The sequence below is a fragment of the Haliotis asinina genome, chromosome 8, assembly GCF_037392515.1.
Source record: "Haliotis asinina isolate JCU_RB_2024 chromosome 8, JCU_Hal_asi_v2, whole genome shotgun sequence".
Taxonomy (NCBI): domain Eukaryota; kingdom Metazoa; phylum Mollusca; class Gastropoda; order Lepetellida; family Haliotidae; genus Haliotis; species Haliotis asinina.
This window is the reverse complement of record NC_090287.1, coordinates 64,792,642-64,807,395: the sequence shown is the minus strand read 5'-3', so window position 1 is coordinate 64,807,395 and position 14,754 is coordinate 64,792,642. Positions and strand designations below refer to the sequence as shown.

At 45.7% G+C, this 14,754-nt stretch overlaps 1 protein-coding gene across 1 annotated transcript in view; it reads right to left on the bottom strand.

Moving 5' to 3' along the window:
• LOC137293604 (symplekin-like) overlaps positions 1-14,754 on the bottom strand; it is a 53,362-nt gene that overhangs the window by 22,105 nt on the left and 16,503 nt on the right. The window contains exons 12-18 of the mRNA XM_067824244.1: positions 13,757-13,930; positions 11,289-11,447; positions 11,084-11,183; positions 9,204-9,268; positions 2,359-2,479; positions 1,739-1,825; positions 473-668 (exon numbers count right to left, since the gene is read on the bottom strand). Of these exons, the coding sequence (XP_067680345.1) occupies positions 473-668; positions 1,739-1,825; positions 2,359-2,479; positions 9,204-9,268; positions 11,084-11,183; positions 11,289-11,447; positions 13,757-13,930 (902 nt within the window). The remainder of the gene's footprint in view (positions 1-472; positions 669-1,738; positions 1,826-2,358; positions 2,480-9,203; positions 9,269-11,083; positions 11,184-11,288; positions 11,448-13,756; positions 13,931-14,754) is intronic.

Sequence of the window (14,754 nt, the reverse complement as noted above, 5' to 3'; positions counted from 1 at the left end):
ATCAACCTTGATTTTAGTGTCCTCAGCAAACACTAAACCCACTGGGCTTCCACAACATATGAAGGGGATTGCAAAATAGCCTAACACACAGTATTGATGGGAGAAATCACACATATATTTGGTGAGTGAGTGAGATACACCATTTGTAGCAATATTTGAGCAATCAGTAGGGAGTCATGACAAATGGACTTCACACATTGTACCCATGTCCGTAATCGAATGCAAGAATTTAGGTGTGATGAACTTTAATCACTAGATGACCCCACCATCTATTTTATCTTTGAAAGGAGGATCCAAACATTTGTCTGTGAGATAAGTGAATGAGTTGGTGACTCTAAATCTTGAGTACATACAATTATTTCATGAAGAAATAGGAACAAGCTATTTCTTTCATACATTATACCATGCACCCCCATTATGTAATATCAATGTTCCTTTATGTCAACATGACGAGGCAGACATATGTCCTCACCCGTCCTTCTGGTCCTGAGCCTCTAGGAGGCCTGTGAGTAGTCGTGTGAGACACTCATCATAGCTGTGGAGTGTGGGTCTCTCCCCCAGTGGGGCTGAAACACTGAAACCCTGGCAGTTGGCATATTCCTGGAACAGCCACGCAAAGGCCAGGTCGGCACGGTTACGCAGGTCCTCAAATATGAACGTCTGCATTACTGAAAGCATTAAATAAGGAATTTCTCTTTCAAATGTACATTCATTGATAATGAGGTGCACAATTAGCAGAAGGTCTAAGTATGGTACATTGATAATGAGGTGCACAATTAGCAGAAGGTCTAAGTATGGTACATTGATAATGAGGTGCACAATTAGCAGAAGGTCTAAGTATGGTACATTGATAATGAGGTGCACAATTACCAGAAGGTCTAAGTATGGTACATTGATAATGAGGTGCACAATTACCAGAAGGTCTAAGTATGGTACATTGATAATGAGGTGCACAATTACCAGAAGGTCTAAGTATGGTACATTGATAATGAGGTGCACAATTACCAGAAGGTCTAAGTATGGTACATTGATAATGAGGTGCACAATTACCAGAAGGTCTAAGTATGGTACATTGATAATGAGGTGCACAATTACCAGAAGGTCTAAGTATGGTACATTGATAATGAGGTGCACAATTAGCAGAAGGTCTAAGTATGGTACATTGATAATGAGGTGCACAATTAGCAGAAGGTCTAAGTATGGTACATTGATAATGAGGTGCACAATTAGCAGAAGGTCTAAGTATGGTACATTGATAATGAGGTGCACAATTAGCAGAAGGTCTAAGTATGGTACATTGATAATGAGGTGCACAATTAGCAGAAGGTCTAAGTATGGTACATTGATAATGAGGTGCACAATTACCAGAAGGTCTAAGTATGGTACATAACATGTATCAGAAACATGAATACATTATGCAATCTTTTGATCAGCAAAATACATCTCTTTACCACATAATGTCATCCTTCAAATGTTGAAGACACAATTTCAATCTAGCCGGGTCAAGAAACAGCTGTATAAACTCTTAATGAAAACAACTTTTGAGGGAACGACCCACTTTATCAACATATAGTGCTACACAACTTGCAGTCATGTTTGTCTTGATGCACAGAAGCACTTGTAATCTATCAGATACTAAGCTTGTAGTTTGCTACTCTCCATACATGTAAGAAGCAGGTCCAGATATACCACTGCAGATGGTTTGTATGTTTTTGTTTGGATGCTGGCTTCAACTAACCATCTTTAAGCTCTCCCCCAAAGGCTGCAGTCAGACAGGCCAGAATCTTGGTGCGAGCAGCTGGTACATGGGCTTGGATGGCAATTTCTGTAAGAGTGAGTGAGTGATTGATATTGGCTTGACATATCTTTTAGCAATATTCCAGCAATATCATAACAGAGATACCAGAAATGGGCTTCACATATAGTAAACTTGGAGATTCGACCTTGGGCCTTTGGCGTGATGAGCGAACACCTTAACCACTGGGCTAACCCACCGCCCCAATTTCTGTCAGATACGTAAGTGGGTTTGGCAGAATTTCAGACTGTCAGCTTTCCAGACCCTACTAAATCATGTCAGATTCACAGTATGATGTAATGTAGATCTTTGACATTTACCATGGGATAAATGAGTTTTGTTTTACGCCGCTTTTATCAATATTCCCGCAATATCACAGCAGGGGACACCAGACACATTGTACCCATTTGGGGAATCAAACCTGGGTCTTCAGCATGATGAATGAATGCTTTATCCACTTGGCCACCCCAATGCTTGGGTGAAATCTGTATAGGGGTGATGTTAACAAATGAAGGATTATATACAGGTTGAATCTGGTCCACAATTACAGGCAGTCAACTCACTCTCGGTGTTGAAGACTCTCTTAACAGTAGCCAGTGTCATGGCATCCAGTTTCTCCGAGTCCAGAGGGTGTGTAACAGAGGATAGCTTGAACTGGCGGATCACCCCCTTCCTGGGCTGCACCTGAAGCCAAGTGTGTTCATTGTTGAGAAAAACCTTTTGACAGTGTGACTGCTCATTCACATCAACCAATCAATCATCAAGAATTCACCAGCGGTGATTATTTACAAAACATTCGAACAAACCTGCAGAGGTTGCAGATTCTTTGAATAGAGTCCTCCTTGGGGTACTTATAAGCATTTAAATGTTCTTTAAATTCTCGCGACAGTTGTAACTATATTTTTTCAATAAAATATATACAAAACAAAAAACATCGTTTTTGTCTTGTGAGACCACCCCTACAGGGCCCCTCGCCCCGTGACAGCCAAGAGCAGGTAACTCTTCAGACTATAGCCTCCAGCAAAACACTTCCGTTCTGTAAGCAATACAGACAGAATGTGGGGAGGTGGGTGGCCTTACCCCAAGGAGGACTCTATTCAAAGAATCTGCAACCTCTACAGGTTTGTTCGATTCTTTTTCAGAGAGATCCTCCTTGGGGTACTTATAAGCATAAGACAGACTCCAAAAGACTGATCTTAGGGAGAGGCATTCTGTCTGCTCATAAACCTGACATAAGATGATAACCTTTATTACGTTTAACTGAAAGTAACAAGGAATCAAACTTACCTGGTCACGTGACCTTCTATGCCTTGCGGCAGGGGTGCGGACCAGGGTCAGGCTATTACACGGTCTAACCCTACATTTCTATGAGAAAGTCGTAGGGTGCTTATAAAAAATGCCCCCCCCCCCCTTTTTTTTTTCACAAAAAACGGGAGTCGAGACAGGAGACCGATATATCAGGGTCCATTCTCGTGCACTGGCCAAGGTGCTAGGGAAGACCTGAAAACAGTCTAGACCGGTAAAGCAAAAAATACCACCACCATAATAGAGCCCACCACCGGGACAAAAGATGGAAAGTATACAGTAAGACACCACCACCAGTCTACTTGTTGCAGCTACAATGTCAAATGATCGTTCGTCAAATGATCGTTCGTCAAATGCAAGGGTAGCTCAATCAGCTAGGGCACTCGTGCCCTGCCCACTGGTGAGAACTGACTGGCCAAACCGAGCACGCTCGCTTGACAGTCTGTCTAACTGGTAATGACGGATGATCGTGCTCGGTCGGCTCCAAATAGCCGCGGAGCAGATCTCCTCAATGGGCAAGGCAGACGCATATGCCTTAGACGTCGCCACAGCCCTAACCGATTGAGCTTTCAAACCCTCAGGGGACGTACGACCTTTCGAGGTGTATCCCATACAAATGGCAGAGACAAGCCACCTAGATATGGTCTGCTTGTTCGCCGGAAGGCCAGCCTTGCCACCACCATAACAGCAGAACAATTGATCATTCTTCCGAATGTCTTTTGTTCGTTTGATATAAGCCTTAAGGGTCTTACGGACATCTAAGACGTGAGCACGTCGAAGAGAGGTACCGGGCGGCGAAGGCTGCGTGAAAGCGGGAAGCTCAATAGGCTCCGTAACGTGAAAGGTGCCATCTCTCTTAGGACGGTAAGTATCTGGCAATCGAATGCTCACTCTGTCTTTGTGAAACACCGTTAATTCAGGGTTGGCGGACATAGCGTGTATGTCGCCTACCCGCCTGCCAGAGGTTACCGCCACAAGAAAAGCAGTCTTCCATGTCAACAGCTGGAGGGACAAAGCCGACAGGTTGTGAAAAAGAGGACCGGACAGCCAATCAAGAACGACTGGCAAGTCCCACGGGGGACTAATCCGCCGGACAGACGGACTCTGTCCACGCCTGCAAGAAAGCGCTGAACTAGAGGGTGCTGCCCCAATAATGCACCATCGACAGGAATGTGGAAGGCAGAGATTGCCGTGGAGTAACCTCTAACTGTAGAAGTGGCCAGACCGGCTTCCAGTTTAGATTGCAGAAACTCCAACACAGATACTAGATCTGCAGAAAAGGGATCGAGAATCCCCCTGTCGACACACCAGCGCGCATAACAGGCCCATCTATCCTCATATCGAACGTTCGTCGAATCCCTCCGCGAAGCCAGAATTGTGTCTGCAACTGGTGCAGGAATTCCTCTCGCATGGAGGCGACTCCGGACAGCAGCCAAGCCACCCACTGAATCCTGGGATTGGGGTGTGGCGCTCCGTTCTGGGATAGTAAGTCCGGTCGAAAGGGTAATAGTACAGGAGGCTGAGCCAGAAACCTGAGAACTACCGGAAACCCGCTTTGAGCCGACCAAAGCGGTGCCAGAAGCACAAGCAGCCAAGCTGGTTGTGCGGTCAGCTGCAAGAGGACTCTTGAGATCAGAGGAACTGGTGGGAACCCCACAGCACTCTGTCTGTCCAATCGAGCAGAAAGGCGTTGTTGGCTTATCGCTCTCGGATCTGGTATCCTTGAGCAAAACACAGGAATCTGATTCGTCGCCCCAGAGGCAAACAGATCTACCTGGAACGACCCGAACCACTGGGAAATAATCCCGAATATCTCCCGATGCAGCATCCACTTGTGTGAGGCTAGTATACGTCTCGATAGCGCATCTGCGCGGACGTTGTCTATGTCCGGGAGAAAAAAGGGGAGTACCCGAATGTCGAACTGGTCGCACCACAGCAGAAACTGCCACGCCTCCTGAAGGAGGGACGGAGACACTGTGCCGCCTTGCTTCAGGATATACGTCATAGCGGTGTGGTTGTCCATCTCTAGGCGAACCACTTGACCCTGCACTGACTCCACAAAGCTCTCGAACACCCGGCGGACTGCTCTCAATTCCAACACATTGATGTGTAGGGTAACTTCGTCCTCAGCCCAACGGCCCGAGACCGATAGTTCGCCCAGTACGCCCCCCCAGCCTGTGAGGGAGGTGTCCGTCTGAATCGAGAGGGAAGGTGTCGGTGTCTCTAAGGGGATCCCCCTGGACAGATTTCCGACTTCCGTCCACCACTGCAGGTGAGGAATCAACCAAGCGGGAGTCTCGAGAATAGTCTCGTAGCTCTCCGAATGGGACCACAACTGGGATAATGCCTGTTGAATGGGTCGCATCCTCAACCTCGCACGCCAGACCACGTCCACTGTAGCCGCCATAGTGCCCAGCAAATGAAGCCAAGTTCTTGCTGTGGCTCTGGGGAACTCGAGAAACTGAAATACAGTTCTCTGAACTTTGACGATGCGGTCTGGGGCTAGGGAAACAATCCCCTGAGCCGTATTGAACCGTGCCCCCAAGAACACCAGATCCTGCGTAGGGGTCAGGTCTGATTTCTTGAGATTGATGATCCAGCCGAGCTTCAACTGGATGTCCATCACTTGTTGTGTGGCATCGTGTGATAACAGGAGCCTGAGGGCCCTCAAAAGCCAATCGTCCAGGTACGGATGACAACATCTGCCCTGTGACCTGGCAAGCTGAGCCGGAATCAACATAAGTTTGGTGAACACCCTTGGCGCCGTGGAGATGACGAAGGGTAGAACCCGAAACTGATAACACTTCCCGTCGAACGAAAACCGAAGGTATTTCTTGAACTCGGAGTGTATCGGAACATGGAGGTAAGCGTCCTTGAGATCGATTGACGTGAGCCAATCCCCTGTCTCTGAGGAAGAGATCACTGACCGTAGTGTCTCCATCCTGAAGGACGGAACCTCTATGAACTTGTTCAGCCCTTTGAGATTCAAGATCAGTCTGAACCCTCTGTCCTTCTTGGTCACAAGGAAGTACGTGGAATAAAACCCGTCTTCTTGTTGACCTTCCGGAACCATCTCGATGGCAGCCTTGTCCAGTAACGACTGGACCTCAGCACGGAGGACCTCTGCTTTTTCCCGGGAGAACGGCACCAGCGTGTGCCGAATCCCTGAGAAGCGTGGAGGGTCTCGCTTCCACTGTGGCATATGGCCATCCCTGACTGTGGACAGGACCCAGGGATTTGAAGTAACTGCCTGCCATTCCGAAAGGAATAGTGACAGCCTGCCGCCTACAGGGACTTCTGGCACAAGGCAATGCACCCCCACCGTCGGCAGTTCTCCGCCTGCTTGTGTGGGGGACACCAAAGGCTCTGGGCAAATGTTTAACGGGAAGCCGGGGCAGGCTTCCCTGTGCCCTGAAAAGGCTGCTGTTGCTGCGACTGCTGCAACGCAGGCCCCTTGCCTTTGCCTTTCGCCCTCTTGCTTCGTTTGTGCTGCAGCGGAGCAGTCCACTTAGCACCTTCCTTCGCTGGCGCCGAAGGGTAAGCTGAAGCAAGAGTGGGAGGCCGTTGGCGAGACGAGGAGGGTTGCTCTAACAAGGGCTTAGAGTCCTTGAAAGTGCTAACAGCCTCCGCGGCCTCCCGCACAACCTGTAGTGCCCCAGGGAAGAGGGAAGATCCCAACCTCTAGGGCAGAGCCAGGAGTGCCTGCTGGGTAGCGGGAGAGTACCTGGCTACGGATAGCCATAGCCGACGCAACCCCATGACGGCCTCCATCATCTGGCTAGCACAGCACCTAATGCTGTCCCTCGCCAGATGAGAGTGCACGTCCGTAAGCTGCCGGCCCAACACTGCCGACGGAGAGTCGTCAGCAGCGCTCCCATGATCCAACAGCTGCCCCTGCAAAGCAGAAAGGTAAGCTGAATGGACCACTACTCTCAGCTGCTGGGCCGCACACCTATATTGCTCCTCAAAGGAACGATAGGCGGACCTTAGCACTGGAGCGGCCGTGGAGAAGGGCGGCAGCCGCCGGCCCTACCTGGCCGAGGCCAAGGAAGAGGAGGAGGACCCCCCCAGGGTGACCGAGGCGTACACACACTCGTCCACCACCGGCGGTTCAAATAGCGAATCCTCATCCAGTTGATACCGGCGGCTAATCTCCGGGAGATAAAAGGGTGACCGGGTACCCGAAAGGAGCGGATTCACTACCTCCCCGACCAGCGATGGGAGCAGGCGCAACCTCGCTTCGGCGACCTTAGTAGACGCGAACGCCTCCTCGGGGAGCCGAAACTCCAAGGGGTCGCTCCGACACAGGAATAGAAACCTGAGGTAAGACCTCGGTAATTTTCTCTCTAACCTGTCTGAGGGACGAACCGAATGAGTACGTGACCTCCGACTCGCACTCCTCCCCAATCCCCTCCTCCTCGATATCCATCTCCTCACGCTCCTCAGACAGGGAACCTTCACCGTAAAGCGAACCTGTCAAGGGCGCTACCGAGACAGAACTCGAAGGAGCAGAGAGACTAAGAAGGGCCGAGCCGCTAGGTTCGCCCCTGCCAGAGCCCGAACTAGGTTGCCTGGGCAACTGGGGCAAGCCCCCCACCGGAGGGTGACCCGAGAGCCCAGGAAATGGATAGGATGTCGATGCCCCCAGCGGCTGGGCAGCACTAGGCTGCCTGCCCACCGTGGCACTAGGCACGCTGACCGCGGACACCGGGCGTCGTTGCCCCACTTGCCCCACGGGACAAGCTGGGGTCGACTGCCCTAGGCACATCCGCCTGAACACCCGAAGCGCAGGACGGCTGCCCAGAGGGAGGAGCGTTCTCCGAGCCTAAGCCCGGGCCGCGGCCTCCCTCAACTGAACCACCATGGCCGCTCAATGAAGATCGGGCGTCCAGTTCCTTTCGGAAACCAGACAGCGGCGAATCTATCATTGATTGTACCGAAGACATCTGTTGCTGAAACAAGGCATTAATTGAATCAACAGAGATTAATGGTGCTTGCGAAGTAGGGGTAGGTGCTGAGGATACAACAGCAGAAGAAGGGGAAGGGTCCCTAGACACCCTGGCCTTCTTAACCGACCCCTCCAAAGAAGAGGCTGCGCCTTTCTTTTTGTGGGAGCGCTTAGATGGAGGGTCCTGAGCCCAGATACCCCCCCCCCCGCCTTCAGTAGGTTGGAATAGAACAAGAAGTCCGCGTGTCTAGACTTTCTGGTCTGAGGGGTAAACCCCGCGCACACATCACAAGACTGATCGTCGTGATGACATTCCACTAGGCATCTTAGACATACATCATGCAGGTCTTTAGCCGGAATGGAGGATTTGCATGTTGAGCAGGATTTAAACTGCAAGGCAACAAATAACCTCCTAGTGTTGCATAATAAACAACAATAAAACAAGACACGCATGGGCGCAAAGCTAAAACTAAAACTACGTACATAGTTAAGGTAAAAGCTAAGTGCCACGACACCATAGTTTACGACATATTTTTTATAAAAATAGCAGTAAATATGGAGATAACATGAATAAAGTACATAAAAGCATAGCTACACAAGCTTACTTTTTTTTAAAAAAGACCGCCATAAAACTAAAAAGTTTTGGCGGGAAAAAAGGTTTGCCTTCCACCATTACACTAACCACGTGGCTACCAACAGGGACGGCAAAAGTTACAACAGTTTGAAAAGTAAACTGTAAAAAATGATTCCTGATGCGCCCATGCATCTAATAAAGAAACCATACATACAGTTTGAGCCTCTGAGGTACTCATCTTAGTACTTGACTCTGGGGTGGTCTCACAAGACAAAAATGATGTTTTTTGTTTTGTATATATTTTATTGAAAAAATCTAGTTACAACTGTCGCGAGAATTTAAAGAACATTTAAACGCTTATAAGTACCCCAAGGAGGATCTCTATGAAAAAGAATCTTATGTTGATCACAGGTTTGATTGGTGTACCACTTGTGCATCTACACATCTTCAAACTTGCATTTAAAATTGAAACTCAAAATTTGACTGGAAATTGATGTGTTGCATTACAATAGAGCAGTGTTATATTACTGTAAAATGTTTCAGATGGCAGGAGACGGAGAGTTGTCATTCATGAGACTCACCACTGGGGCAGTGATTGGTTCCGGCTTCTTGAACTCTTCTTGATCAGCTATACTAACTGTACCCCCTGAAACAGAACACCAGCAGTTAATGCAAGGTTAGTTACACCATGGTTACTGTCTATGGTTACAGTTATACTACTGTTGCAGTCAGTCAATGGCAAGTTACACCCCAGTTACAGTCAGTTCATGGTTAGAGTTACACCTAAGTTACAGTTGCTCAATGGTAAGAGCTACACTCCAGTTACAGTCAGTCCATATTTTGGAATTACTCCCCAATTAGTTCAGTTCAGTCCCCCAGTCAGTTCATGGTTAGAGCTACACCCCAGTTTCAGTCAGTTCATGGTTAGAGCTACACTCCAGTTACAGTCAGTTCACGGTTAGAGCTACACTCCAGTTACAGTCAGTTCATGGTTAGAGTTACATCCCAGTTACAGTCAGTTCATGGTTAGAGTTACACCCCAGTTAGGTAAGTTAGTCAATGGTAAGAGCTACACCCCAGTTACGGTCAGTTCATGGTTAGAGTTACATCCCAGTTACAGTCAGTTCATGGTTAGAGTTACACTCCAGTTAGGTAAGTTAGTCAATGGTAAGAGCTACACCCCAGTTACGGTCAGTTCATGGTTAGAGTTACATCCCAGTTACAGTCAGTTCATGGTTAGAGTTACACTCCAGTTAGTTAAGTTAGTCAATGGTAAGAGCTACACCCCAGTTACAGTCAGTTCATGGTTAGAGTTACATCCCAGTTACAGTCAGTTCATGGTTAGAGTTACATCCCATTTACAGTCAGTTCATGGTTAGAGTTACACCCCAGTAACTGTCAGTTCATGGTTACAGTTACCTCCCAGTTACAGTCAAACAATGGTTGGAACTTCATCCCGGTTACAGTCCATTCATGGTTACAGATGCACCCCAGTTACAGTCAGTCAATGGTTAGAACTTCATCCTGGATACAGTTACACCTCAGTTACAATCAGTCAATAGTAAAAGCTACACTTCAGTTACAGTCAGTCAACGGTAAGAGCTACAACCCAGTTACAGTAACTCCATGGTTACTGTTGCACCCCAATTACAGTCAGCTCATGGTTACAGATACACCAAAGTTACAGTAACTCCATGGTTACAGTTACATCCCTGTTACAGTCAGTTCATGGTCAGAGTTATACCAGTTACACTCAGCCCTCGACCCACTCAGTCCATGGTTACAGTTATACCGCAGTCATACTCAGTCCATGGTTACAGTTATACCAGTTATACTCAGCCCTCGACCCACTCAGTCCATGGTTACAGTTATACCCAAGTCATACTCAGTCCATGGTTACAGTTATACCCAAGTCATACTCAGTCCATGGATACAGTTATACCAGTTATACTCAGCCCTCGACCCACTCAGTCCATGGTTACAGTTATACCCAAGTCATACTCAGTCCATGGTTACAGTTATACCAGTTATACTCAGCCCATGGTTACAGTTATACCACAGTTACAGTCAGTCCATAGTTACAGTTATACAACAGTTACAGTCAGTCCATGGTTAGTTATACCACAGTTACAGTCAGTCCATGGTTACAGTTATACCACAGTTACAGTTATACCAATGTACAAATGTTCACAGATATGTTAGATCATGTTCACAGTTAGACAATGAATACCGACAATGCATACTGTCACTCTGCTTATCATGAGTCCCAACTGGGAGGCAAGTGTAAGGAGAGAGATCTTTTACATGACGTAAACTGAAGTACATAGTAAATCATTTATACACACATCACATCTTCTGTATTTTGTCAGAACATTCAGTATGTGAGGATAACATATTCATCATGTGAGCTTTATAGATGACAGGACAACCTGGTTCCAAGGTCTTCTGTAAACACACTTACCAACTAGTGTTTGGATGAGCTGTTTGGGTGAGGTTGGTTCAAAGTTTGAAGGAGACGAGGGGGATGTATCACCATCCCCGGATATACCCTGCTCCATAGCCTGCAACATCAACATCATTGAATCAGTGGCAGGATGGACACTCTCTATCCCTGTACAGGATGAAGGATATTAATTCTACAGCTAGCGATATATTTTGGTACTGACCGTTCTCTGTAGTTCTCCAAGTCCCTTGCCCATGCCTGCCATGGTCAGCTGTGTTGCTAGGAGACGGGCAATGTGTCTGATCTGTGTCTCGGTGCCAGCAGCCGCGATGGGGGTGTAGGTGGCCTGGAACTGCGCAGGGGCGGTGTCTGGCAGCATCACCTGAAATGATTACAGGAAGTGATGAGAAAAAACAGTTACTCTCAATCTAACCTTTCTACCATACAGGGCAAGGTTATTTGAAGTGCATCTCTCCATAAACTATCATTGACATACCATACTGAGAACAAGATCACTGACATACCATACTGAGAAGGTTCAGATCACTGACATACCATATTGAGAAGGACAAGGTGGACATGCCATACTGTGGACAAGATCACTAACATACCATGCTGAGAATGACATCATCAGCATACCATAGTGAGGACAAACTCAATGACATACCATAATGAAGACAAACTCAATGACATACCATACGGAGGATGAGATCACTGACATACCATACTGAGAAGGACAGGATCATTGACATAACATTTTGAGGACAAGATCACAGACATAACATTCTGAGGAGGACAAGATCATCGACGTGACATTCTGAGGATAGATCATTGACATATCATACTGAGAAGGACAAGATCACTGACATACCATACTGAGAAGGACAAGATCATGGATATACCATATTAAGAAGGGCAAGATCATGGATATACCATATTAAGGAGGACAAGATCATGGATATACCATATTGAGAAGGACAAGATCATTGACATATCATATTGAGAAGGACAAGATCATGGATATACCATATTGAGAAGGACAAGATCATGGATATACCATATTGAGAAGGGCAAGATCATGGATATACCATATTGAGAAGGACAAGATCATGGATATACCATATTAAGAAGGACAAGATCATGGATATACCATATTGAGAAGGACAAGATCATGGATATACCATATTAAGGAGGACAAGATCATGGATATACCATATTAAGAAGGGCAAGATCATGGATATACCATATTAAGGAGGACAAGATCATGGATATACCATATTGAGAAGGACAAGATCATTGACATACCATATTGAGAAGGACAAGATCATGGATATACCATATTGAGAAGGACAAGATCATGGATATACCATACTGAGAAGGACAAGATCATTGACATACCATATTGAGGAGGACAAGATCATGGATATACCATATTAAGAAGGACAAGATCATGGATATACCATATTGAGAAGGACAAGATCATGGATATACCATATTGAGAAGGACAAGATCATGGATATACCATATTGAGGAGGACAAGATCATGGATATACCATATTAAGGAGGACAAGATCATGAATATACCATATTGAGAAGGACAAGATCATGGATATACCATATTAAGGACAAGATCATGGATATACCATATTGAGAAGGACAAGATCATGGATATACCATATTAAGGAGGACAAGATCATGAATATACCATATTGAGAAGGACAAGATCATGGATATACCATATTAAGGACAAGATCATGGATATACCATACTGAGAAGGACAAGATCATGGATATACCATATTGAGGAGGACAAGATCATGGATATACCATATTGAGAAGGACAAGATCATGGATATACCATATTAAGGACAAGATCATGGATATACCATACTGAGAAGGACAAGATCATGGATATACCATACTGAGAAGGACAAGATCATGGATATACCATATTGAGGAGGACAAGATCATGGATATACCATACTGAGAAGGACAAGATCATGGATATACCATATTAAGGAGGACAAGATCATGAATATACCATATTGAGAAGGACAAGATCATGGATATACCATATTGAGGAGGACAAGATCATGGATATACCATATTAAGGAGGACAAGATCATGAATATACCATATTGAGAAGGACAAGATCATGGATATACCATATTGAGGAGGACAAGATCATTGACATACCATACTGAGAAGGACAAGATCATGGATATACCATATTAAGGAGGACAAGATCATGAATATACCATATTGAGAAGGACAAGATCATGGATATACCATATTGAGGAGGACAAGATCATTGACATACCATACTGAGAAGGACAAGATCATTGACATACCATACTGAGAAGGACAAGATCATGGATATACCATGCTGAGAAGGACAAGATCATGGATATACCATGCTGAGAAGGACAAGATCATTGACATACCATACTGAGAAGGACAAGATCATGGATATACCATGCTGAGAAGGACAAGATCATTGACATACCATACTGAGAAGGACAAGATCATTGACATACCATATTAAGAAGGACAAGATCACTGACATACCATACTGATAAGGACAAGATCATGGATACACCATACTGAGAAGGACAAGATGATGGACATACCATATTAAGAAGGACAAGATCACTGACATACCATATTGAGGAGGACAAGATCACTGACATACCATACTGAGAAGGACAAGATCTGCAACATTCTGTGGAGACAGACGAGGACAGAGGTCATCTGCTGTTATATCAATGGCAGTTTGACGACTGGCACCAGTTGGTCGGTTGGACTCATTACGATTTGACCATGGTGTCATACCAATGTCATCATCTTCTTCATCGGCAACATCCTCCTGTAAACATCAAACATATGACATATACATATATCAATACATATACTGTCATGGATGTGAGCAGCCATCACTGGTGCCGTCGTTAATGTGATAAGTGGGATCCTTCTGACAGTGGAAATCCATCATCAGGGATTCAAATCCTGGTTAGGCCAGAATAATGTTTCTAGGTTTAGAGTATTCTGTTTCAAATTAGTTTCTGGGCTGTTATAAATCCCCTTTACTGCACCGTCTTAAGTCACTTATTTAACCTTGATGAACTTGAGTAACAGAAAACTGCATGAGTTAAAACAGTGCTTGTTTGTCTTCCATTATTTCTGGCTGAGATGATAAGATACCTGTAACACAATTCAGTCAACAACCATGTATCTGAAGAGGCTGTAACCAATCGAAACTGTGACAGAATTCTTTGTTGTGTTTGTTTTAAGCAGCTCTCTGCAATGTTTCAGCTATACGACATTTGTGACAGCCATGTGTCGATGGTACCTCGACATATCCAACTATTGCAATGTAAATATTGCATGACGAATCTCGCGAAAAGGACATTTGAATTGTTACTGTGTCTATTTAACATCCCCTGTCTCTACAATGATATCTGCATGTCATAAATGCAATTCTTTACTGTCTCTGTCTTACTGAGTTGTCAGGTGGGCTATGGATTAGGTTGCTCGCTCGGTGCGTCGGTTTGATTCCCAACAGAATTACGCCTATTCACCCAATTACCTGCCTTACTCTAACTGTCCGTCCAATTCCTTTTCAAAATGTTTGCGTTTGGTGTACATAATCCACAATTATGATTCATTCTCTGTTGTAAATCTTCATTACTG